Here is a 27,399-nt window from a genome sequence, read left to right as displayed (position 1 = left end):
TTCATTTCAACATTCACTATTTGGGATAATTGCAACAGTTTACATCAGTTTGCATTATTGTTACAATTCATGCTATTACAATAATATCCATTGTTTTCTTGATTTCACTAAATGCGATATTTTAGGTTGATCTGATAAGATACTTTGTGAATTTTACTACTGTTGGTTTAACATGTTATATTTCTAATTATATTTTAGAAATGTTTCTAATAAATGTATATGAATCCTATTTGCGCTCCCTTTTCTTGTATCTATCTTTTTCCATTTAGGGGTTAGCCACCCCTTTTGGTGAGCAGCATTTAGATTCTATTTTTTTCCTATTTTTACCACAGCGCCCTCTATTTCCTTGTTACCCCTAGGAAAGAGGAACTGCACGGGTTGTGACAGGTGCAGGGTGCTAGAATGAACATGATTATAATTTTACAGAAGTGTAAATGAAACCTAGATAGATAGATAGATATATCTTATATATGTGTGTGTGTATGTATGATTTTACATATAATCTATACAGCCAAACACATGAGTTCTAGTAGGTGTTCAGAATTTTAGCTCATTTTATAAACATTGATCTTATACTTAACTAATAGTCGATATACAGATGTGTCCTGCTACTCCTTGCGGAAAACGTGCGCACGCAGCACAGCATGCAATTTCTACGCACACATAGGATACAGTACGCCAGGCCGCAGCAGCGTTTGCTCCCGCGATTTATAGGATTGCATGGTGCAAACAAGACGTGGGCGCGTGTCTAGCGGCATCCGTGTCCCGGAAAGTTGCAGCGGTGTCCAAGATGTAGCAGGACACATCTGTAGTACACCTTAGGAAATATTTATGTTTTCAAAATCTATTTTACAAACCGCAATGGGATAGCATGGACTCAATCTTACTCAGTTTAGTATATTGCTCTTTCTTTAAAAAAAAATTACAGCTGCCTTCTATAGATGTGCCTAGTGTAGTATGTACAATAATTAAAATTAAATCTACTCTACATACAGAATGCGTTTTAGGAGCTTATCTGTTAGCCAGCATACCAGATGAAGGAAACTCCATCTAATTCTAATATAATGGAGGTAGCTAATCATCTGTTACCGAAAGCAAAGAAGCCCCATCCCCTTAGAGCAAAAAGGGCAATCACTGCTGTAACTATAGCAACCGAAGTAGAATCATTAATATAAAAGATGTTCTATTAATTGTCAAAAGACTGATACAGGTTGAGTCTCCCATATCCAAAATGCTTGGGACCAGGGGTATTTTGGATATCTAAATATTCCGTATTTTGGAATATATGCATACCATAATGAGAGATCTTGGGAATGGGACCCAAATCTAAACACAGAATGCTTTTATGTGTTACATACACCTTATACACACAGCTTGCAGGTAATTTTATACAATATTTTCAATAATTTAGTGACTCAAAGCATGTGTACATACATTAAATTAATTTATGTTTCAAATACACCTTATACACACAGCCTGAAGGTAATTGTATACAATATTTTTTTAGAATTTTGTGCCTTAAACAAATTTTGTGTACATTGAACCATCAATAAGCAAAGATTTCACTATCTCAGTCATGCTAAAAAAAATTCCATATTTTGGAATATTTGGATATGGGAGACTCAACCTGTAATATATATTCACAAAAGCATATAAAAACACACAAGATTATAAACAGGTGCTGTCTTTTAATGGTCAACCATTGCAATATACATCAGCCATAAAAACTTAAGCTGGGTTCTCACTATACAATTATTGGGTAGATCAGCCGAAATGTGTATGTTCAGTCCAATAATTGTATAATGTGTATGCAGGAGCATTAGCCAATAAACGGCTTCCAACGCTCCAGCAATGGTCAGATTCAGGAGGTCAGGATTTTATGTCCTTCTTAAGCCTGGTACACACTGTGCAGATCGCTCTGGGAGTGATTCAGAACCGCTCGCTATTTGCGAGCGCACGCTCTGTATCAGGGTGGGGAGTATTTTTATATTTTTATTCCTGTCCGCTCGCTAAGCTGTGGGTTACCACTCACAGCTAGTGCAGGCGGGCAGGAGATGGTCGCGATTATCGCGACCATCGGGCTTGTGAGGAGACCCTGTGGTAGGGTATCAGGTCTCGCAAGCCCAAGTGGACTTCCTACTCTAATAGAGCAGGCAGTCCACTACAGACATCCACGAGTGATGTCAGTAGGGCCGCCCACAAACGGCAGGCGTTCCTTCGGGAACGCCTCCGTTTGTTCAGCCACCCCCCCCCCACACACACCCGCCTACAAAACGGGGCGAGCTGTCTATCAGCATCAACAGCCGCCCCATTTTGCTGCGAGCCCTGGAGCGAGTGAAGTACTCGCTACGGGGCTCGCGTGTGCGCACTGGCCCACCATCGGCCCGCTTGCAAGCGGGTCTGAATCAGGCCCTCTGATTATTGGAGCAATTATCTGATCAGTGTGTACCCTGTACATACTGAGCTAATTTTAGTTCAGTGTGTACTTTCTTCTATGGGATTTGGAGGTCTTGCAACTAAATTTTTAGGTAGCTCCTAAGATGCGACCTTCTGGTCTGACCGTTGCAAGAGCTATTGAAGCCGTTTGTCGCCTAGTTCTCCTGCACGCACACCGATGCAATTATATGGCAAGTCAGCCTATATCATCTATTTGTCCCGATAATTGCATAAATGTGTACCCAGCTATACAAATTCCAGTGCCTGACCTCCAGATTCCACTAAAGAAAGAACACACTGAGCAAAATATAGCTCAGTGTGTAGAGGGTGCACACTGATCAGATAATCGCTATGTGGGGTCAGGGCGTTTATCTGATCCACAAAGTTAATCTGCAAGTGTGTATCCAACTTTTTAAGTTTTTTAATTTGTCTCGCAATAACCACTTGCAGCAGAGGACACTGCAGAGTAGGAATCTGAATGAGACCCGAATCGTAGTGTAAAGATCAGTCCCAGTACCCATGAACCATTTGAGTTGGCAGAGAACTGATCACCAGGTACACCCCCCCCCCCCCCCCCGGGAGGTACGAGCTGAAATGGCAGAAGTGTGACCTGTATCAGCGCCCAAATGGCACTTTTTGCGATCGCGCCCAGCACTTTGGTCGGGGGTAGCCGGTTTACGTGACTAAACCCAACCTCTATGGGCGTGATAAGTGCCATCAATTGAATAGCGCCCCGTGATCGCCTGTCACTTTAGACGGGAGATCGGGCGCACTTAAACAATTCAATACCGCCCCTAATATCCTATTTAGTTTATAGTAATTAGATGGATTATTCCTTTATAAAGCACACATTTCAAAATTGATTATCTTTTTTTATGGTGCCACCTAGAGGGGAATTCAATTGTTAGCGCTGGGCGTCTAATCGGAGCAATTCAATTGTTGCTTCAATCAGACGGGCCCATTAGCCGCGGCAATCACATTTATTTTCTCACAGCCTCCGAAGGTGTGAGAAAAATGTGTGAAAAGTCCTTCGTTCAGACGCCCAAATGGCGTGTAAAATACTAATGGGTGTCTGGTTGGAGCAAAAACTTAATGTTAACCAAACTATACTTAGTCAATTTTGACGTGACTCGTGTTACATTGAATGTGACTCAAGTTACATTTTTGTCCCCATAGGGCTCTGATACAAATTACTCATACTTGTAGAATCCATGGCAGAGACTCATTCTGATGCAAGGAGATGTCCTCTTCACGCGCTGGCACTGCACCCGTGTGCAGTGTGAACGGTGCCGATCTGGGAATAACCCGGATCGGCGCCACAGTGGAAAAGGGATCTGTCCTGGGTCTGACCCGGTACTTAAGTGGAAATGAGGTATGAAGGTGCATACACACACAACGATTTTTTGAATGATCATCGTTAACAATATCGTTCAATCGTTGTAAAAATCGGTCACTTTCTGAGTTAAAACGATGAACGATTATCGTTCATGCGCATTCAAGTTTGTAGTTCAGTCAGACTGACCAAGTGAACGATTTTCATTAAGGGAATATGCAAAAATCGTTTGTAGTTCAAAAAAATCGGTCATTACACTTTAAAAAAATCTGACAGATAATCTGACAGAAAATCGTTGGTAACAAAATCGTTGTGTGTGTATGCACCTTAAGTATTCACCATCTCCTATATCGTTGATCTCACCTGGGTAACTCTTTCCATCATATTCATCATCCAACCAGTCACCAACGTTAATTACATCATCTGAAGTCATTGTCACAGTTACATTAAGTTCTTCAGTAGAAAGAAATGAAGATAAATGTCTTGGCATCAGCTGTCATACAATTTAATTTTCATGTATTGTGTCCTATATTTCATGGAATTACCCTAATACGGCATGTAGTTAATAGACCGGCGGACTAAATGCCGCCGGTCTATATCCCGACAGAAGATGGGCGTCGATATCCGACGCCTATCTTCATCCCGACGCCGGAGTGCCGAAGGACGCCGGACCAATCGAGGTGAGTCCAGCCGTCCCAGGCACTTAGCCACGGTGTGTGTGTGTGTGTGTGTGTGTGGGAGGGGGGTTAGGCAACCCCTGGAAGGGTTAGGTATGAAAGGTGTCACCCGGGTTGACAGTCGCTAGCAGAGTTTTTCCCAGGACTTGAAACCTGGGTCAACGAACCGGCTCAAGTGTGAAAGGTGAGACCTGGGTCTTGATGACCCGGGTCGTGTCTAAAACAAACTGATTGGCCGGGAACAGTGGCGCTTGGAGATGAGATCATCTCGAAATGACCACTGAATCCCGGAAGACCCGGGTCCGGTGTGAAGAGTGACTACTCAGGAATAACCCGGGTCGTCCCTCTAATACCCCGGGTTGATGTGCGTGAACGTATCATCTCTACCTTATTCGAGGAGCTTCTGCACCTGTACATCTTGGTGCCCTGGCCAGTCAGTGCAGCTCTTTTTACACTATTAGAAGGACCATTGTTTGCACTATTCAATAAACCCAATTCTCCATGATGATCAAATTGAATTCACCCACTGACTGAATGCAGCTCAAAATGCACATACCACTGATGTAAGTAAGCATGTTACAATAAGGTACTAGTGAAACACTTGTGGTCTGTCCTTCCAGCTATCTGGTGGACACTGTATACATCTTATATAAAATGGGTATTAGCGATGGAGTTCACATAGAATCCTAGACAGACAATTATTGCTGCTTGCTGTATTTTCTAGAGGTCATAGGGTCTAATTCAGAGACGTACACTATGCCAATGTATTTTGTTTGTTTAGCGATTATCGGTGGTAGTACAGAACTCAGACATGTTGTGACCGTTGCGGGGGCATGTCACATTTTGTGTCTGCGATCCTGTACGCAAAAAATATCGCTCCTGTCTCTCAGTTCTCATGGCCATTCTGCGGCTCACTCAGGACTATACACTAGGCATGTCATAAGACAGCAAAATAATACCTTTATTTTAATAGCAGTCACATTATTATTTTAAATTATCTTCATCACTGCGGCTTAATCTTAAACTACAAAATTATTGGGGAGATGGTGTATGTCATGCACAACTATAAAGCTAGGTACACACTGGAGCAATGTCGGGATGATATGCCGTTTCATAACGACATGTCGCCTACATCACTCAGTGTGTACACAGGATTGCGCGCTCCCGCGGTCATTAGTGATGGTCTCCAGGTTTGATGTGCTTCACATTAAACCTAGCTATACATAGTTAGCAGCCAGTGCATTGTTAATGAATGATTTAACGGTGATCGTTACTTCGTTCATTAAAGTCGTCTAGTGTGGACACACAGTCACAGTTGACGGCCATTTGTTCAGATGTCGGAACGAATGACCATCGCTCTAGTGTGTACCTATCATTCAGGTGTGTACCCACCCTTAAAGCTATCTTGCCGATTTCACCAATTCGGAATGACAAATTAGGCATATCGTGCAGTGTGTATGCCCAATTAGCACGCTCCCGCGGTTGCATGCGATACTGTGATTGGCTGTGCTGCACGGCCAATCACACGATATCGCATGTGAGGCTGTACATATTAATGAAGGACGGAACAGTGATTGTTCTGTCGTTCATTGAGAGGTTTATTTACTAAGCAGTGTTTGGCTGGCACCTTATCACTTTTCACTTCTCCTATCAGCTCCTAACTGCCATCTCACAGGCTGTTTGAAAAATGACAGTTGGGAGCAGATTGGCTGGCACCTTATCACTTTTCCTAACACTGCTCAGTAAATAGACCCCTAAACCTTTAAAGTGTGTACCGGCAATCATGCGATGTCCAGGGTGAAGGCAAATCGCCCTGAACATCGGCACGTTTGCCGGTCTTAGGTGTACCCACACTAAGGTCAGTTACAGGGCACAGGACGTAAAATGTGCAGCCTTGCAATGATGTCCTGGTTCATTTATTAATACTTCTGTGATTGCCTTATGTAGTTATAACTGGTCACTGGAAACTTGTACTGTGCTCTGTGGGAATGGAGTGAGAGGCGCTGCACTCCTTGATAAAACATCAGCTAAACAATAATGATCTATTCCCTCTGCTTCTTCTTCTTAATTATTATTATTGGGGATGTGTGTATATGTTTGTGTCCCACACACTGGCTTCGCTCCTGTGCCAGGCGCGCCCCGGGGCCAGCTCCACTCCGGGCGCGCTCCCGATCGCTGCGGCTGGCCGGGGTGCGCGCCCGGGCGCGATGCACTCTGGGAATGGCTGCGCAGCTCGGGTTGGCTGGGGGAGCAGACAGCGGAGTTTTAATGTCCGCCATGTTGGCCGTGGCGTACTGAGGAGGGAGGGAGAGAGCGAGACGCCGGAGCGCAGAGACCCCCACGGAATAACCCCCGGAGCACCGAAGAGCTCGCAGAGCCCCATGAGGAGGCGACCCGGAGGGATTTCCCCGCACGTCGGTCGCATGGCTCTGTGCTAGACGCCGGACAATGAGCAAGTTGTCGTTCCGGGCGCGGGCGCTGGATGCGTCCAAACCGTTACCCGTCTTCCGCTGCGAGGACCTCCCGGATCTGCACGAGTATGCCTCCATCAACCGGGCCGTGCCCCAGATGCCGACCGGCATGGAGAAGGAAGAGGAGTCGGTAATGATTGCCTCCCCCCCCCCCCCAACTCCCCCCGCATAGCTCTGCGCACAGCATGGCGGCCATCTTCTGTCCTCTCCCCGTCGCCTGGGAGGGGTGGCGCAGGGAGCGCTCCCCGGGCCTCTGATTTCCCGAGAGCACCGGGTGTGGCTGCTAGGGCCTGTCCCCGAAGCTCATGTGCCCCTAGGTCAGTGGCCGGACGGGTTTTTCGGGGATAATTCGGGCCGGGAAGGCACAAAGGGGGTCACGTGACGGGCCGCGGTCGGCCATTTTGTTGTGTCTTCTGCCTTTGGGCTGGGCTTGTTGTGAGCGCTGGGAAGGTGCAGTGGCCGCGGCAGGGGGAGCCCGAGAGCTGGCAGCGCTCACCTTGTGGGGTGGTTTGTGTACATCCAGATCTGACAGGAGCACAGGGGAGGCTGCTACTGTTCCTCTCCCATACAGCCCATACCAAACTGCAATTCTAAGGGAATGCACAGATCTGTGCTGTCTGAGGGCTGGCATGCACCTTAGCTGCTAGTTGCTTTACTCTAAAGATCCTGGCATGCACAGACTGACAACATACCACTGATTTCTTCCATTCATATATTACTGGAAGCAGTTTACAATAATTTGTTTTATAAGTTAATGGGCGACCGTTCTTATCAGCTTTAATAGTGCAGTATCCAAGCCTAAGGTTTTTGTTACAGCAAATCCTTTTAATTTGAATTCATATAGGCTTTTCCCCACTGCATCTGTGCTGCCAGAGGTTTTCCATGTCATGGAACCAGTAGTGTTTGGGGACTTTTTTTTTTTTGTATTTGTTAGTTATTGTTTTGGTATAATTTAAAAAATGTCTGTCAAACATTGTAATCTTGCACATGTGGTCTTGTCACTGACTAAAAATAAAATATCCACTTTGTTTCTTTTTTCGCCACATAATTTCATATTGCACTGTTCATCATGATTCAAAAGTTTTGGAATGAGAGTGCTCTTTTACACACTTATTTTTTCCTGCTATTGGGGGGATTCGATAATGCATGAGGTGCACAATACACAGCATAGAGATGCTGCAAGGGAAAACTTGTGCTATCGGCACTACTGTAAATGGCCCAAATGTGCAAAGCGGCTATCGCGGTGATGGTTCGGCGGCACATCACTTTGAATTGAATTTCCCTCCATTAATTTAGACAGTGGACACATTAAGTAATAAGTACAAAATTATAAAGGAGTCGTGCCTATTTGGGTGGAATAAAATGCAGCGCGTTGTGCGCAGGCGTGCCTGCGCACATCTGCCATATACAACAGGGCCAACATCGCAAGCTTTCCCTCGTACCTCTTTGGGGTGTGATGAAAAACTTTCAGTGCCGGCGGGAGTAATGTTTTGTTAAATTATGGCGCATTGCGTCAGTCGTACTGGGCTCGATTCAATTCAGCACAATGCTGTATAGCTCTTCCGGGGCTATTCAATTCACCACGCTGTTTGGTCCGACAGTTGCCAGATAAGTCGGAGAATGTCGGTTCTCGCGACTTGACATGGGTGTTTATTCGTGAGAACTGGCATTCTGAGACTCTGCCAGCCGCGTGGCTGGCACTTTTTGTGTGATTTCTCACACTCTCAGGGGGGTGCGAGAAGAAATCCTTGAGTCGGACCACACCGCTCGGTGAATTGAATTTCCCTTGTTTTATGGTATGGTCTTTTTAGTACATGAATTTGAGATTGTTTGGTTCTACAATATACAACTGGTTTCCATAGAATCCTTTCCTTATGCAGAAATTAACCTGTAATGAAAGCTGTCATAGTGGGCTGAGAGTTTAGTTTTTATAGTTTATCTTAAGTTTGTCCAAATCTTGAATTTACTGTCAAACTGAGATTTTCTTTTCCTTGCAGTGTGTTTGGTTTTGTCTTGTTTCTCTCGCTGCACAAATTCAGTTAAAATAAGTTGACTGTTAAGTGCAGTGACCGTTGTTATGGCATGTGTCTGACTGTTCAAGTCACTTGATTAGTATTTTTCAAATGCATTTATGCACACGTGACAGTCTGTTGATAGAAATGTGAATTTATGGTTTTAGCTAATGTATAAATGTCATGAGCTTATTTATGAGACAGCAATGTAATACTTAATATTATCGGTGGTATTCAATTGTATTAGCGCGCCCGATCTGTCTAAAGTGATGGGATATCGCGGGGCGCTATTCAATTGATGCTGATTATCGGGCTCAAAGAGGTTGGATTTAGCCGCTACACCCAAGGAAAGTCCTGGGCGCAATCTCGAAAAGGTTCTGTTTGGAAGCCCAAACAGGTCACTTTTTGCGCATTTCAGCTTGCACCTGCGGGGGGTGCGAGCTGAGATGCCGGCGCAGACAGGTGATCATAACAATTGAATTCCGCCCTATGAATGGTTTGTGACTTAATGGGAGCGATTTAATTCATCACATGCTGTTAATAGCGCCAAGAGGGAGCTCCCGGAGCTATTCAATTCAGCGCTCTGTTAGTCCGACAAAGGATTTCTTCTCGCACCCTCCTTAGGGTGAGAGCAGAAATCCGACTAAAGTGTCAGCTGCAAGACTGTTAGTGCAGCACTGAGCCGGCAAACAGCATCGCGGCCTCCACTTTAGTTGGAAAATGCAAGTTAGTTTGATTAAACACCCGGCTTTAGTTGCGCTAAAAAGCGTTCTCCGACTTAAGTGGCATTAGTCGGGCTTAAAAGCACCCTGAATTGAAAAGCTCCGGGAACTCCTTTCCGGCACTATTTACAGTGCACTGAAGGGAATCTGCCCCTATGTGCCAATAGCAGCCGCAGAAGTATAGTAGGTATGCATTAAACAGGCATATATAACTTGTGGACGGGAGGATATTCCCTCTTAATACATGTGGAAATGTAAACTGTAATGACATCGTGTGAATTTCTACTTTATTACTAGAGTAAGTTGCTAGTTTCACTTTCAAAATTGCAACAGCAGCCCTGCTTGGCTTTTATTTACATTTCCTTTTACTATTTACTTGGCAAACAGTCAATTATCCTCATTCTCCGCACATGGTGTTATGTTTATTTTTCCAGTACCAAATACTTAAATTGTGTCTTATCTAAAAATATATATAACCTTGACAAAAGCGCTGATGCCCCGAAATCCAGTGCCGCCTCAACTTCCTATTGATATACTGTGTGTGTGTGAATTTTTTTTTTCTATCACAATACCTACAATGCACTAAAAATAATAGTAAAATTATTCAATCAAATTCTATATATTTAGTATAGGCTGCTACCCCAAGTTAAGTCCTTTGCCAGGTCAGGAACAAAAAATTCTATGGATTGGGGGGGTCTTAAGGTGCGCCAACACAATTTGTTTATAATAGTTCAATAAAGCCTTAGTTGTCCTGTTAATTCTTTTCAGTGTTCTTTTAGTTGTTGAAGTTGGAGGATAAGGTTCTTCTTATTTCTACAATGAGACCCTCACACTAGAGTTCACCCAAAAATGCAATAATCAGTTTCTGTATACTTGATTCATAGGGCTCGTTTCAATAGCCTGTGATGTAAATAGCGCCGGGAGATAGCTCCCGTAGCAATTCAATTGTGCGCGGTGTTTAGTCGGAGAATGCCCGTTCTCGCTACTAAACACCCTGTTTAAGGCACGAGAACGGGCATACCCAGACCTAACTTCCCGGCGCTAAGGGCAGAAAACAGCCTCGCGCCGGGACTTTTGTTGGATTTCTGCTCGCATCCCCGGAGGCGTGCGGGAAGAAATCGTTAGTCTGGTTAGCTGCGAGGTATATTGAATAGCTCCGGGAGCTGATTCCCGGAACCATTCACATAGTGCAGAATAGAATCGAGGCCATAGTTATTTATTATAAAAAATTAAAAAGGTTAAAAATCTCACATAGCACATACAGAGTGGCCTATATGGGCTAGATGTTAATAACGTGATGTCCCTCCTCTTCAGGAATATGAGCTCTTTAACAAGTAAGTTAGCCCACTTTTGGTCACATTTGCATTAACATCCAACGCGTTTCGTCAAATATCGTCTTCTTCAGGGGTGTTTAATTTCCAATGAGTGTTTCAAGCTTAATTGAGGCAAGGGTTTTGAATTCATATTCCTCAGATGCACTAAATGTGTGCTCAGTTCCCTTGTCAGGCACTGCCTCACAAGATTTTTAACCTTTTTAAATTTTTTTAGAATTTTTAACTTTGGGCACGATTCTATTCTATGCGATGTGAATAGCCAAGTCCGACTAGGATTTCTTCTCGCACCGGGGTGGTGCGAGAAGAAATCCTTAGTGCGCCCAAACAGCGTGGTGTATTGAATAGCTGCAGGAGTTCCTCCCGTCGCTATTCAATAGTGCGTTGAATTGAATTCCCCCCATTGTGTTGGCGCACCGTAAGACCCCCCCCAATATATATCTATCTCTCTCAAAGACCTATTGCACAGCTCTCCTGAGGAGGTTGCGAGCAGAAATAATAGACACATGCGTTCATCGGCACAACGATGCGTCCAGTCACTTTTAGATGGGTGTAAAATAATTGAATTCCCTCATAATCAGGGGTGTACATTATTTTTTTTGGGGGGGGGGTCAGGGTGATTCCTGTTGAAAACTGTGAGAATCAGTGCCTGGAGCTATTTAATTGGCAGCACGACTAGAGGATTTCTGCTCGCACCCTCCTGATGTGTGAGTAGAAATTTGTCTACACTAGTGCCGCAATGCTAGTTGGTGGCTTACTGCGTGCTCTAACAGCATCGGGCTCTATACTTAAGATGGAGAATGTTGTTTACAATGTGTATATATGTTCAAGATACTCTATTTTATATTTAGCAAAAGGCTGTATAGTTAAAGATTCTGCTAAATTGGGTGGTTGTTTTTTTTTTCTGCCGAAATTGCTTTTTTTTCCCCCTGTTTTACCAATTGCAGGACACTGTTCAATTAAATGCGAAGTGAATAGCGCCGGGAATTCGCTCCAGGAGCTAGGTTGGGAAGTTAGGTTGGGAAAGGCTCGTTCTCGCGCCTTAAACAGGGTGTTAAGGCGCGAGAATGGGCATTCTCCTGCTAAGCTTCCTGGCGTGATGCTGTTTTCCCAGCGCCTGGACTCTTGTTGGCTTTCTGCTCGCATCCCCGGAGGGATGCGAGATGAAATCCTTAGTCGGGCTTAGCAGCACAAATTAATTGATTAGCTTCGGGAGCTGATTCCCGGCACTATTCACTTTGCGTTGAATAGAATCGTGCCCAAAATAATTTTCAGGCTATAACTTGTTAAATCAGAATAGCATTTGAATTCAGCTATATTTTTAAGTGTATGCGTTTACAAAAGTGATTTTAGGGGAGGGGGATTCCATTCAGACGCTATCGTGGGAATTCAATTCAACGCACTATTGAATAGCGACGGGAGGGACTCGCGCAGCTATTCCATACACCGCGCTATTTGGGCGCACAAAGGATTTCTTCTCGCACCCACTGGGGATGCGAAGGAAAATCCAACGAAAGTGCCGGGTGCGCGGCTGTTTTTCTACATAGTGCGCGCGCCCGGCACTTTGGTCAGAGAATGCCGGTTACCACGCCTTAACACCCTTGTTAAGGCACGATAACCGGCATTCTCCGACCACACAGCGCACTGTATTGAATGGCTCTGGGAGCTCGCTCCTGGCGCTATTCAATTCGCGTTGAATTGAATCGCTCCCTATATGCTGTTCCGTAATGTCACATCATGTTCTCCCGACTATAGGGTGTGAGGGGAAAACCTGAGATGTTATCACTACTGTTATTGGCTGCTGTGTGCGATGATGTTGGGTAGCACTTCCTGCTGAATTGAATTCCCCTCTAGAATGAACACATTTCCTCTTATTTACTTAATACAACAGCGCTCACATTATCTTACCATCTTGTCTATTGTTTCTCGTGTCTGTAGTCTATAGGGACCGGAAGCTATTCAATTGACTTTGGGTGTGAAATCAGTAGTAGGGCTTTTGGGCGCCTTAACTGCAGCACACCTGGCACTTAGCACGGGAGAAGCTGTTTAACGCAGCTAATCCCCTGAAGCTGTCTCCGGGCTGGACACGCAAACAATTGTAAGGCCATCACTTGAACCGGTAACAATGGGCGCCCAAAACAATTGAATTAACCCTGGTTGTTGTACTTGCCTTTGGCCGTGTAAACAGACATAACGGGGGAATTCAATTGTTTTCAGCGCAGATGACAGAGCAATTCAATTGTTGCTCTAGTTGGCCATGACTGCTGCTGGCGCCCATTATTTTTGCTAGCATTCTCCTGAACTGATGAGCAAAAATTGTCAAAGTACGTCTTTTGGGCGCCCAAACTGCATTTTCCTTGTTGCGCCGATTACTTTAGACAGGTTAGTCGCTTTTACATGGCTAAACCTGGTGCATTTGTGCGCAAGAATGTAGGACTTGTGACCAGCGCGGGCTGGGTGCCAAAATATTAAATGCTTGTCACTTTATATCGAGCTATGGGCGCAAGAAAACATTTGTCCCCCCTGACTCTTACAATTTGTGCTCTGCTTGATCGTGTGTTCACGTCATAAATACTTTTTCCTGATTTTTCCATTTAACACACCCATTGCCCCTCTGAGCATATGCATATTTTCCAACATTACACATTTTATCTGATAAGCACAGTATGCTCCCAGTTTTCAGCTAACTTTCAGTTTATATTTACTGACTTTAATATACACCTTTACTACTATTGAAAATAATAACATTTTTGGGGGGTTGCCCAGCACCTAATAGAGCTATTCAATTTGTGTGTGTGTCTCCTTCTCCAATCAATATGGAGCGAAAACGCCGTTTCTGCGAGGTTTTTGCTCGGATGACGTCATTTTCGCCGGATTTACTTTTACACCGTATTCAATTTGAAAACTTTTCGCCGGTGCCAAAAGTATATTGCATTCGACCCTGCGGAAAAGTATCACCAAGGAATGGGTGGCGAAAAAAAGTGCAGAATTGGGGCTTTGGGGTGCAACATTTCGGAAACCACCCTGCAACCTTTAGACAGTCCCCCAAAGGTAAACTGTGTCAAAAATGTTTAAAAAAATACCTCAGAGGACCCCAAAAAAAGCACTTTCATTTTGGGGGCGAAAAAAAAATGGGGGGTACAAAGTTAAAAACTAGCGAACTACAATCTAGGGGGGTCCCCAAGTATGCCCCAGGTGTTTTTTTCATTGCAGGTGTTTGCGGCAGGTGGATTTTTCACTTTTTTTTACAACTTGACTTTAGCAACTTTTAAATATGCTCACCCCCGTTTTCAAGTACCCAAAATTTGCTGGGACTACTTATTTTATGCAAAAAAACCTTCTAAATACTATTCTTCACCACCTTCCCAAATCCCCAAAATAGCAGCTATCGAGCCTGTTTAAAGACCCCAAACCCCTTCAGCAGGGCTAATCGGGGGTATCCAGAGTGATCCCCCATGTCAGAGCATCTTTTTGGGGGTGATTTCCCCAAAAATCTGCAAAGTTTTCGCTGATTTCACATTTGCCGGGTGCCGTTTTCGCCGATTTCATATTGAATCCGGGTATAAGCGGGGGCGCGCGTAATACTTTTTCGCTGGCAAAATCTCCGATGTGTGGCGAAAACTTCGGCACGCATAGACGGCGAAGTTTACGTTTCATATTGAATACACCTCTAAGAATAGGTTATTGCCATGCTTTAGACGGGAGATAGGGATTGAAACAAGACAACTGAATCCCAAGAAAAGTTGGAAATTACATTTAAGAATATTCCCATGATAATGATCTGAAGAAATATTTAGTGATGACAAGAAAAAAAAAAAGACCTTCAGCCTTTAAATAACTTTCTCCCCAATTGCTTGCTGCAGAGAAAGTTCACTTTCATTAGTGTACCTGCATAATTTAATGTTATCTTGAATAACGAAGAGAGAGAGCAGATTCTGCGCTTTACCAATAAATACAAAGTTGTAGAAATTGAGTTTTCTGTGCAGTATGGGGGGAATTCAGATGTCGCCCGCGGCTGCTACTGCCAGGCTGTGACGTGCAGTGAGGTCAGTGGCTGGGGATGCACACCTGGAGATGGGTCTGAGTGCTGGGAGGCTGTCTCAACCCCCCTACTCACTGTAACTCTCCCCTCATTACACTAAGCTTCAGTGTCTATTGATTCTCTTACCTGCATCACTGTATCTTCTTTTGCTGCTGCTGAGCTGATTGAGGTCTGATCTCTAAACACTGCAGTGCACTTCCTGGTCACATGACACATCCAAGGTGTCGTCCATCAGTGCTCAAGGCACGCCCCCATAGCTCTTTCTGTGCAGCTTACTGCCTGTAGTGTGGCTCTGCAAGCAGTGTCTGACCATACAGAAGCGAGGCTGAGCTGTTACTGCCTCATCTCTCATCTCCTTGCAGTCCCAGGGAGCTCCACAAAGCTGGTGACTGTTCACTATAAAAATGATTACAATAAGCAAAGGAGATGTTTATAAGTTATAAATATCTTTGTATTATTAGAATATAATTTTTATATCAAATCTCAGGAGTATGACGGGAGGCTCTGCCTCCCCTGACTGCACATCCCTGGTGCCAGGTGCCCGACAGAGTAATTCAATTGGTGCTTTGTTCGGGCACATACTTCAGCGCGAGCATACATTTCTACTTTCAGACCCCCGGGCTATCGAGCAGAAATGTGCGCTAAGTTGGCACTTTAGGCACCCAAAAGGTAGTTTTAAGCAGGACTTTAGATGGGTTTTACATGGCACGACATGCATGGGCACCCAGAAACAATTGAATATCGCACCCCGATCTCCCTTCACTTTAGACAGGAGATGGGGTGCAATAAAACAATGGAATCACCCCATGACTTTAATAAAGGTGTAAATGTTGCCTTGCAAGATTCTTAGGGCATAATTCAATTGTTTTAGCGCGCCCGAACTTCCGTCTAAACTGACGGAAGATCACGGGGTGCTATTCAATTGATGCCCATTATCGTGCTGATTGCACCCATAGAGATCTGGTTTAGACGCGTAAAATGGCTACACCCAACCAAAGTGATGGACGTGTCACTTTTCACACATTTCAGCTCGCTCGGGAGTGCGAGCTGAAATAATAGTGCGCTGACTGGCAGCTGAATATGCCCAACAGGAGCAACAATTGAATAGTTCAGTCAGGAGCGAAGGGGGGTAGAAACAATTGAATTCCGCCCTTATTGCTCTTCAAGAGGTCACATCATATAGTGTATAATCTATATTGTATACTTAACTGTCCCCTCTCTCTTTTAGGTACACCTTTCTAATACTGGGTAGGACTCCCCTTCCCATTTCTGTTTTGCCTCCAAAGTGACCTGAATTTGTGGCATGGATTCAGCAAGGTGCTGGCAACATTCCTTAGAGACACTAGTCTACAGTATGTTGACATACCTCATACAATTGCTGCTGACTTGTTGGCTGCATGTTCATGCTATAAATTTTTCATTCCAAAATAAGTGTCCAAGTGAAATATCAGCACACCTAAAACGCTGCTGCTATAAAGGAAGTACGTGGCAACCTAAATCACCTTTTAAAAGCTAATCAAATCTTTACTAGTACTGCTTTTACAGCACTGTGGATGATTATCGTTTACTCCATGGGCTCTATTTAATTCAACGCGAATTGAATAGAGACGGGAAGACGCTTCCGGAGCTAGGTCGGGGAATGCCTGTTCTGTCACGCCTTAAACAGGGTGTTTAGTCGCGAGAACGAGAATTCTTAGGTCAAACTTCCCAACGCGATGCAGTTTAAACAGCATCTCGCTTGTAGTTTTGTTGGATTTCTGCTCGCACCCCAGCAGGGATGCGAGCAGAAATCCTTAGTCGCACTTAATTGAGTAGCTGTGCAGTTCGCGTTGAATTGAATTGAGCCCTATGATGTAGGATTATCTTGGAGAAAAGAGAAAATACACAAATGTGCAATACCGTACAATTGAATTGCTCTGACGGGCGCCCATTGGTTATCGCGGTGCCCAAAATAATTGTTTTGGGTGCCCTTTAATTATTGTTTGTCGTGCCCATATAGGCAGGGTTTCCCAGTGTATAGCTAATGTCCAAACGGAGCAACAGTTAAATTGCTCCATCTGCCGGTGGAAACAATTGAATTTTACAGAAGCGAAAAGTTTACGCGCGTGTCCCCGCTTTTCACCCTATTCAATTCCTAAACAGGCGAACACGGAAAGTGGTCAATGGGGAACAGGAGGAAAGTACCGTTAGAATTGGGGAAATCAGTCTGTACCCCTAAAAAAGAGGCCCTTATATATGGATTCAATGTAGATGTGTAATAATGGAATGGGTATGAAATACCCGTCAGCGGCAGGCCGACATCAGCGGAGTTCCGAGCAGCGGAAGGCCGACAGCGCTGGAAATCCCGATCGTGGATAGGTGAGTATCTACTAACCTAACCCTCCTTAGGGGCGCCTAACCCTAACTCCTCCTCCCCCCCTCCCCCCCCCCCCCCCAAGTGCCTAACCCTAACCACCCCCTTCCCCGCTGCCTAAACCTAACCCTCCCGGGGGGGGGGGGGGGTGCCTAACCCTCCCGCGGGGGGGTGCCTAACCCTCCCGGGGGGGGGGTGCCTAACCCTAAGTCCCCCCCGGGAGCACTCGCTCGCGGCGCCCGGCATCCCTACGATTGGGATGCCGGTCTCCCGGCGTCGGGGAAATGCGGGCGTCTACATCTAGACGCCCGGCATTTCACCCTTGCCGGGATATAACAGTCGGGAGGCCGGCTGCCGGTATTTAGGCAGTCGGCTTCCCGATTGCTTCCCGTAATAATAGCCCTACTAAGTGTTTTGAGTACTTATGTTGTTTAAATTGCTTCTTATTAACATCTTTGCAAAAGTGGTGAAGAATGGCATAAAGCAGTATTTTTTGGTGAAAATAAGTAGCCCACCCAAATTTGGGGAATTTGAAAATGGGTGCTAGCATTTTTTTATGTCTCTAAAGTGAACTTTTAAAAACGTGGAAAACCACCCTCACACAGGTGTGGTATAATACATTAAACAGTAATTGGTTAGACAATGTCTAGATAGACACCAGATGTTAAGGTGGGTACACACCTGACAAATATATCTGAAGATGAAGGTCGTTCATACACACTGGGCTCGATTCTATTCAGCGTGAAGTGAATAGCGCCGGGAATCGGCTCCCGGAGCTATTCAATACACCGCGCTGCTAAGCCCGACTAAGGAATTCTTCTCGCACCCCTCTGGGGATGCGAACAAAAATCCGACAAAAGTCCCGGCGCGAGGCTGTTTTCTAACCTTCGCTCCGGGAAAACAGCATCGCGCCAGGAAGTTAGGTTGGGGAATGCCCGTTCTCGCGCCTTAAACAGGGTGTTTAGTCGCCAGAACGGGCATTCTCCGACTAAACACCGCACAGAATTGAATAGCTCAGGGAGCTATCTCCCGGCACTATTTACATCGCGGGCAATTGAATCCAGCCCACTGAACGGCCATCATCTGCTTGTGCTCTCGGGTCCCGGTGGGCGGGTCCCGCCCCCCTCCTCGCGGCTGCTACTATGTGTGTGAACGGGCGGTCCGCCGACCGCCCGTACACACCTGCCGATGGACAGATGTCTGTGCAGCACAGCCAATGCGATGTGTCGGTGAACGTCGTTGTTCACCGACATATCGCATTGGCTATGCTGCACAGCCGATGGACATATATGTTTACAGACGTATCTGTCCATCGGCTGACCGCCCATACACACAATGGCAGCCGCGGGGACTTTTGACCCTGTCTGCCTTTTGTACCTGTTGAACTTCTTACATGTCTAACTTTAGTGTGTCTGACTTTTGTCCCTGTCTAACTATTGACTGTCTAACATCTGGAGCTGAATTCAATTGATTACACGGTCCGGACCTCCCGTCTAAAGTGACAGGAGATCATGGGCCGCTATTCAATTGCTACCGTTTTTCGCGCTGCCGACCAAAGTGCTGGGCGCAACCGCGAAAAGTTATGTTTGGGCGCCCAAACGGGTCACTTTTCGCACATTTCAGCTCTCATTCCCCTGGGGCTGCGAGCTGAAATGTAGCGCTGGCAGCGGATCGCACCCGACAGGAGCAAGAATTGAATAGCTCCATCGGGCGTGATAGGGGCTGGAAACAATTGAATTCCGCCCCTGGTGTCGATCTAGACATTGTCTATCTAATTACTGTCTGTCTATAGTCGGGAACCCCCCCACACATGCATCTGCAATCCCAAAAACACTCCTTACAGCACTCCAGGAACCCTATTTTGCTAGTTTTTACAGTTATCCCCCCCACTTTTTAAATTTTTGCACCAAAAATGACATGCGGTTCTTGGGGTGTTCTGAGGTTGTTGTTTTTTTTTTTTTTTTTTAATTGCTGATTTGTCCTTTGGGGTCTGTCCCAAGGGTTCTGAGTAGTTTCCCCACGTTTGTACCCCAAACTAACGATTTTGCACTTTTTTTCACCTGCTATTCATTGGAGATACTTTTACGCCAATTACAATGCATTGAGTTTCCGCTTAGGCGAATTCGTCCTGGAATTGAATATAGAGATACTTTGAAAACAGGTGGAAAGTCCAAATCAGCGAAAACTTTTCTCCAAACGGCACTATTTGCCTCTAATTGAATACGGGCCTTAGTGTTCCCGTTAGAATGTGGGCAGGGTGCAGAGTGGCAGCAGGGCATCTTCTGCAGGCGCCAAAGAAGCGTACAATTCAAAATGGTGGAGTAGTCAACTGGGGAGGGGCTTGTCCTTGTGACACGCCTCCAATTTGTCATGCTTTGAGGCGTACCCAGCATTTACTGAGGTGCTGGGCTACCCCCAAGTACGAAAAACAGAATTCTGCACATTATACAAAAATACGAATAAATGATTCCATACCATAAAACATGCTGTGGGCACACCTGTTCTAAAGCGTGAGAAAATCTTTGGTTTTGTGCTCCATAATATCCTGGATGCCTTAAGGAAAAAAAAAAAAAAACTTTACATGGGGGAAATTAGAAGCGAGGGGATGTAGCTCCCAGGATTAGTTCCTGGAGCTATTCAATTGACTGCATCGTGTCCGGCAATTAATTTGGGAGCTGCAGTTTACTTCGACTAATGCCCGGGGCTTGGTCACTGTAAATACAATTTTCCAACTTAAGGGCGGAATTAAGTTGTTTGCAGCCACCTACACACCCGACAGCTATTCAATTGTTGTTCCTGTGGGGCGCGCTCAGCTGCCAACGCCAGCATTTATGCTCGCACCCTAGGGGGGGGGGGGGAGGTGAGCTGAAATGCATGAAAAGGGACACGTTTGGGCGCCCAAACCGCTCTTTTCGTGATTGCGCCCAGCACTTTGGTTGGGTGTAGTTGTTTTACACAGCTAAACCCAACCTCATTGGGCGCGATTGGCACAATATTCTAATCAATTGAATCTCTCCCCACGATCTCCTGTCTCTTTTAGATGGGAGATCGGTCGCGAGAAAACAATTGGATTTCGTCCTAAGTGCTGGGCATGATGCTGTTACCGTACGCGGTAACAACACGACTAGCCCTGAGGCACTAGTTAGCATGGATTTCTGCTCAGGTGGGTGCAAGCAGAAATCCACTAGTCTTGGTATTACAGCACAGGCAATTGAACAGCTCCAGGCACTTATTCTTGGACCTACATTTAACACAAAAAATATATTAAGCAACTGAACGTTTAGTAATGCTCGTATCAGAGATCAGATTTTTTTTCAATCATGTAGGTAGTAAATTTGTCAAAAACTAAGATTCTTCAGTAGGCTAATTGTGAGTATGATCTAGAGAGCCAATAACAGCAAGAGGACAGAAGTAAACACACACATATGAGGGGTGATTCATTTCTTTCACGGGAATATAGCTCCCGGATTAATTGCCAGAGTGCTATTCACTTCCTGTGACTAGTCCTAAGGCTGCACTTATTGCGGATTTCTACCTGTACCATCCTGATCTGTGAGTAGAAATCCACGTTAATTACTGGGTGCCGAATTTAGCAGTTCAATTGTTTTGGGAATCTATTGTTGTGCCTGATTAGATTGGGTTTAGCTGCATAGAACGGCTAGCCCCCCATCTATAGTCCTGGTTAGGGTGGGCGTCCAAAATCACACTTATCGCATATTTCTGCTCGCCACCCAAGGAGGCTGTGAGCAGAAATACTTGCAGACTATCTCACCTGAATGGAGTGACAATTGAATTGTTTTGTCAGGCGTCCAGAAGTCAGAGCTGCAGGTGAAAACAATTTAATTTTTTACTAAAGCGTCATCCCCATTGGTGGTGATAAACATTTATCAAAATTAAACTTTGGACTTCAGTGATCTCCCTCTAGGTGGCAGATACAATAAACCATGGGCTTTACCATGCGGTTAGGCCACAAATAGCTTTAGACCTCATGTTAAGTCCAGATATATTCAATTACTGCCCACAACTAGCCCAGAGAGTGCACTTAAAGTGGATTTTTCCTTGCAGCCTCAGAAGCTGAGAGGAAAAATCTGCATTAGGTTCATCTTTGTTGCTAGTCACAGGCTTAACGCAGGCTACTAGTAAGTGAATAACTCTGGAAACTTAACCTGGGAGCTAAAACTGCGCAGTTTGCGGCTAATTGAATCTGCCCGTAGGAATCTTAGATGTGTTCTATAAAGGCTCTTAAATATCCAATTTATGGTGCATACACACGATCAGATTTTTCCTTCAGATATGAACGATAACGATTTAAAAATCGTTCAGTCGTTCATATCTGAAGGAAAATCGTTCATATCTGACATGCCTGAACGATGGACGATCAACGATGCGCGTTCCCGATGGTCAGATAACGATTTCTGACATCTGATGTGTTTGCAGTCAGACTTGGACGATTCCATTCATTTTAATGCAGTCAAAAATCGTTCAATCGTTCAAATCGTTCAAAACTTTGGTAAAATCGTTCAAATCGTTCAATCGTTCAGTCGTTCATCTGACAAATCTGACAAGTCTGACAAATCTGACCGTGTGTATGCTCCATAAGAGTTTGAATCCAACTCCAGACCAGCAATGTTTTTAAAGTAATAGAGCTGAAAAGTGATGTCCAACATTCAAAAAAGTGTTGAGCCACTAGATTACTAGACTGCAATTTTGTATGTGCTGATCTGATTGACCTTTTTTTTTTTTGCATTGAATTTGCAAAAATTCCTTGTAGACTTACCAATGTAATATAAACCACATGGCTACGATAGCATGCAGATAACATGGTCCATAATACGAATTTGTTTAATATTTATTTTGACGCCACTATGTGAATGTGAGAAAAGTGGCTCCGGTTAGCATAAATCGACAGATAAAACACCTCTTGGGTTTTCAACTGTAGAATCTAAAGCAATGAGACTTCAGCAGTTTACTTGCTCTGTGATATGTTGTCAAATGTACTGCCGAAAATCAACCTGTTGGCATTCCCATTAATACCCCTTTTACACCTAAGTCCCGGGTGTGACCTGGGCTTTGGAACATGGTTCCAAACTGGGTCAGACCCAGGACAGACCCCTTTCACACTGTGTCGCCGACCCGGGTCATTCCCAAGTCAGCGGCGTTCACACTGGTAATAAATAATAAAGACATGCCCCCTTTTCTTTGCCAACACCCCCTTTTCGGGCATCCATTCGCAGGCAGTGACCGCTGCCGTTTTCCCCACCCACGGGACGCTGCAACCCGCCAGTGGGGACGGCGCCCGCAGGCTGTTTCAGCGGGACTCCGTTCCAGAGGGCATTGAGCTTTTTGCTCTTTAGAATTAAGGCAGGGTGCGTTGCCCCGCTAAAACATTAGCGGGAACGCTAAACTCTTATGCAAGTGCTTGGAAATTGCATAATCTGAAGCGCCAGGAAATCCGGGTCTCTACTGCAGTGTTATGCGGGGAAACCCTGCAAGCTACTCTGGTTGGATTGCCAGGTTGCTGGACTCTATGGGGGCAATTCAATTCAACGCGAATTGAATAGCGCTGGGAGCGAGCTTAGTAATTTTTGCTCTACATGTCTAGCTTGGTGGAATAAGTAACTCAAAGAAAGACTTTACCACTGCAATGGCATAGCCAAAACTTGTTGAGTTAGTTTTAGTATCCAGTGATTATATGCGATCACCAAGTTCAAAGCTGGGCTGCCACAGGACTGTGACCACATTGTATAACCTAAATTTAAAAAAAACCCATTTTCTCTGCATTCATCAAATACATCTTGAAAAGCAGGGAATGTTGGGTCAACATATTGCAATAAAAATGACAAGTCGATTTATTATTATGGTCATCAGAATTGTAATATTCTGTTATATTTTGCCTTATCCTTGTAACAGTATATTCTTGAAATTTGGACTGATCTCTCTCCCAGCCTTATCTCATCACAATGACAAATGAGCCATGTGATAGCCATGCAATTCCATTATTTGTTTTTGGCTCTAAAATTTTCTTGGCAGTTTGTTTTGGGTGCCTCACGTGTTGCTTCTGACTCCTTCTTCAAAAGAGCACATTTGATTAGCCACGGGACTTACCGTATGGTTTTAGCTCCTAGGTTAAGTGTCTGGCACTATTCAAGTATTTTCTGGGACTAGTCGTGCAAACAATTGAAAAGCTCCTGTGCAGTTTAGATGGGAGTTACAACTATTGAACCACCCCATTTCCCAGGATCTATATTTCCGCGTAAGAATTGAAATGCCTCCTGTGAGTTGGGTATACATGATATTTAAATGTTACTTTTGTAGCACCTAGATTCCTGGGGGTGGGGAAGAATTCAATTGTTTTTGGTTGCCCATCTAAAATGATGGGGAGATATTTGTTACAGGTATTTGTGCATGTTGTGCCCAAATACACTGGGTTTAGCCGCGTATGAGGGTGCGAGCAGAAACAACACATTCGTGCCCATCGTCAGAAAGAATTGAATAGCTCAGACGGACATGCAAAACAATTGAATCCTCCTCCCCTCCCCTCCCCTGAAGTCCATCCAGGTAATTTAATGCAGATCAGATATCCACTTTTGTGGTATTTAAAGATCACTTACCTCTAATAAATATAATTTACCCACCATTTTAGAGAAGAACTGTCAAGCCATACAGGAAATGCACCCCAGATAATTAAGGAACCACCAGAACACTTCTCAAACCCTCTGTTCTATAGAGTTCTTTAGGTTGGGGTTAATCATAAACATGTCTGTTTCGCATGGTAAAGGATGATTCATCTGACCATGTCCCCAGTGTTGGACTGGGGCTTAAAGGGCCCACCAGGTAAATGGAACGGAATGGGCCCACTAGGAGTGGCCAGCCATTACATAGGTGTAGTCATCAGTTGGAGGGGTGAGGCCAGATATCTTTAGGAAATGAAGGATGAAAAAAATGAATGTAGGCCAGTTTGTTGCACAGATCTAACTTTGCAGAGAGGGAAGTGAGATGTGGCCGGATTACTGGCAACCAGGAGAAAGATCAGAGTTAGTAGGCTCAGTGGTGGATCTAGGGGGAGGTGTTGAAATGGGGCAATCAGGGCACCTTTTCCCGACAGAGTGGTGCCTATGCCGCAGACCCTGGAGGCCGTGGCAAGTGTAATGGAGCCGTCTGTGGAAGACTTATGGGTATGGGGTGTATTATGGCATGAATAGGAGGGTGAAGGGTGGCGCAGAATGTAGCATAAGAAATGGAGTAACGGAGAGGATTAAGGTAGAAGCGAGTGGGAAAATAGTTTGGTTACAAAAGGAGAAGGTGTAGAGGGAGCAATGTTCTCTTACTGGCATCCCTAATATAATACCAACAGTGTATGTCCCCAAAATATAATGCAAAGTATTAACAAAACAGCAATTAAATCCAATAGTTTGCATCAGAAAGCATTAAACAGTGTGATCTAAGTCATCTTCATGTGAAGGGACACTGACTATATTTTGTCTTACCAACCACGTAAATTGAACTTAGGCATTTCATCCTGAGTGCTGATCCCCCAGCAACTACTACTAACATTTGCTTAATTTAAGGCGTTTTCTATGCCATTCAGTTTGCTGAGTGCGGCTGAGGCTCCTTGGATCATCTTTATGGTCTACCTCCCCGGATCTCACTCCTGGAGCATGAAATCTTTGCTGAATCCAAGTGTGTCTGTAGATCTGAGCCCCGGCATAGTGACTACTCACAGACACAAGTAACTACACCATCGCACATGGACACAGGCAAGCCCATACAGATAGTGGCACAGGAAAGCTCATGTCCATAGACAGGGGCACAGGTAACCTCATGCCCACATTTGCACGAGCACACTTCACAAGTAAACACAACACACTACTATACAGGAAGCTTATAAACCCAGAGCGCCACAGCCACCTCCATTCTAGTGTGAGAATCAAGGTATAAGGGATGTAAATGGTGACAGTTCTCTCTCCTAATACAGCCAACCAGTATTTTGTGTTACAATATACAAATTTCTTTAAAAGCCTGTAGATGGGTCATTATTATTATTACTTTACAATTCCAAGTTCTGTTATGAGGTTGTGGTGTGCATGGAATGACTGCACCAGCAAGAGGACACAGTCTTAAGGAATGAGGGCTGTCATGGCACACACAAATGTAACATTAGCACATTGGCATACACACAACCATGTAATCCCAGCACACGTGCATACAGAATCTCAGCACATACGCAGAGTCTCAAACACAGGCACACATAGGGCCTGATTCTGACCCGGTCGCAAGCGCTGGGCGCTCGCAACTGGGACGATGGTGGGCCAGTGCGCATGCGCACGACGGAGCCGGCTCCGTCGTGCGCATGCGCGAGACCCGGATAGCGACGGGCAATCCGTTGCTCCCGGTCTCGTACCAAAGGGGGTGTGCTGTCGATGTTGAGTGACAACACGCCCCCTTTGGTGGGCAGGCCGGGGTAGTGGCTGCCCAAACGGAGGCGTTCCCATGTGAACACCTCCGTTTGGGGACGGCCCCACTGACATAACCAGTGATGTCAGTGGGAGAGATTTCGGCTCTCTGGGGCTTGCGGCAACGAGACCCTATCACAAGGATAGGGTCTCGTTGACCATCGTGACCATCTTCCTGGCCGCTCGCTATAGCTGTGGGTGGTCACCCACAGCTATGCGAGAGGCCAGGAGGCCGTTCTAAAAAAAAAAAAAATAGACCGGCCCTGATTCAGAGCGAGCGCTCTGTCAGAGCGTCCAGCTGTGAATCCGGGCCAGAGTTCCAGCAGACATCGTGCACATACATCATCAGCACACATACATAGAACACACATGCAGTCTCAACACACGTACATAGACAATAGACACACATGCACACACCATGTAGTGTCAGCAGACATGCACTCAGCACACATACATAGACACACATAGTCTCAGTACATATAAATAGACACGCATGTATAAATATATAGACCACTGCCTCCAAGCTTGAAGAAGGCAAATGTTCACCAATCACTTGACATAAGTAAGAAAAATAATAAAGGTGTAAAAAGGGCACTTCTGAGGTATAAACAATTCCTTAGTTCCTAAAGTCAATCAAAATGTTCCAATCAGAAAATCCATGTAAGGTAATGGTCATATCAGTAAACTTGTTGTTCCTCACAGTTAATTGTTGCACAATGTATCGATCCGGCAAGTCATACAGAAGATCTATCCCACATGCATGACAGTAAAGAAGGAAGTTAGCAGTGTGCCAGCCAGTCTTTATGTGGAGGGAGGGCAGCATGCATGGAACAGAAGCTGTTTAGCCCAGTGGTTCCCAAACTGTGTGCCGTGGCACCCTGGGGTGCCTCGGGGCACTTGCAGGGCTGCCTTGGGTTGGCGGTCCAGTACCAAATAAAATTATTTTTAGTCAGTGTGATAGGCAACACCAGGGATAATGGCTGCCAAGCAAAATATATATATATGGACAAAAAGAAGCGCAGCCCTGTCAGCCACCACATAACTGAACCTAAGTGTGACATATAATTAAATTTTTGCTGAATTTCTCAACAAGAAAACTTTTGGCCCAGGAGTGCCATGAAAAGAATGCCGATACTCCAGGGTGCCATGATTCCAAAAAGTTTGGGAACCACTGGTTTAGCCTGAGCAGTTTCAAGCTATCCTTACTTGGTAATTATTGTAGTCCGGCTGCTCTTCTTCCAGCGCTGTCTGTGTGCAGGGGATGTAGCAGGCCAGATGGGAGGAGCCTGGTGTATAGACAGATAGACAGAGCAGTGTACTGGCTATGCTGCCCCAGTATGCCGCTGGTCCCCTGCTCTTGCCGTGACAACACCCGGCGGAAACCTTTTGTATCATCCAACAGCAGGGCCTGTTAGGAGATGTAGTCCCTTCCAACTCTGTGATCGGCCACTTAATATTTCAGACGGAACCACCTGCTGCTTGCAATAATAGCCGGCTATAATAAATTACTTTGTCGGTTACCTAGGATAGGCCCTGCCGTCCTGCAATAGTGGGTGTGGCTAGAACCAG

At 45.1% G+C, this 27,399-nt stretch overlaps 1 protein-coding gene across 1 annotated transcript in view; it reads left to right on the top strand.

Annotated features, from left to right (window-relative positions):
* The first annotated feature begins 6,581 nt into the window (after window positions 1-6,581).
* The window catches only part of EPC1 (enhancer of polycomb 1), a 69,339-nt gene continuing 48,521 nt past the window's right edge, over window positions 6,582-27,399 (top strand). Inside the window, exon 1 of the mRNA XM_088447964.1 lies at window positions 6,582-7,047. Coding sequence (XP_088304090.1) covers window positions 6,895-7,047 — 153 coding nt within the window. The 5' untranslated portion in view covers window positions 6,582-6,894. The remainder of the gene's footprint in view (window positions 7,048-27,399) is intronic.

The sequence above is a fragment of the Taudactylus pleione genome, unplaced genomic scaffold (genome assembly GCF_031769625.1).
Source record: "Taudactylus pleione unplaced genomic scaffold, aTauple2 ptg000446l, whole genome shotgun sequence".
Classification (NCBI taxonomy): Eukaryota; Metazoa; Chordata; class Amphibia; order Anura; family Myobatrachidae; genus Taudactylus; species Taudactylus pleione.
Note: the sequence above shows the minus strand (reverse complement) of the source record. Positions and strands in the feature narration are given on the sequence as shown.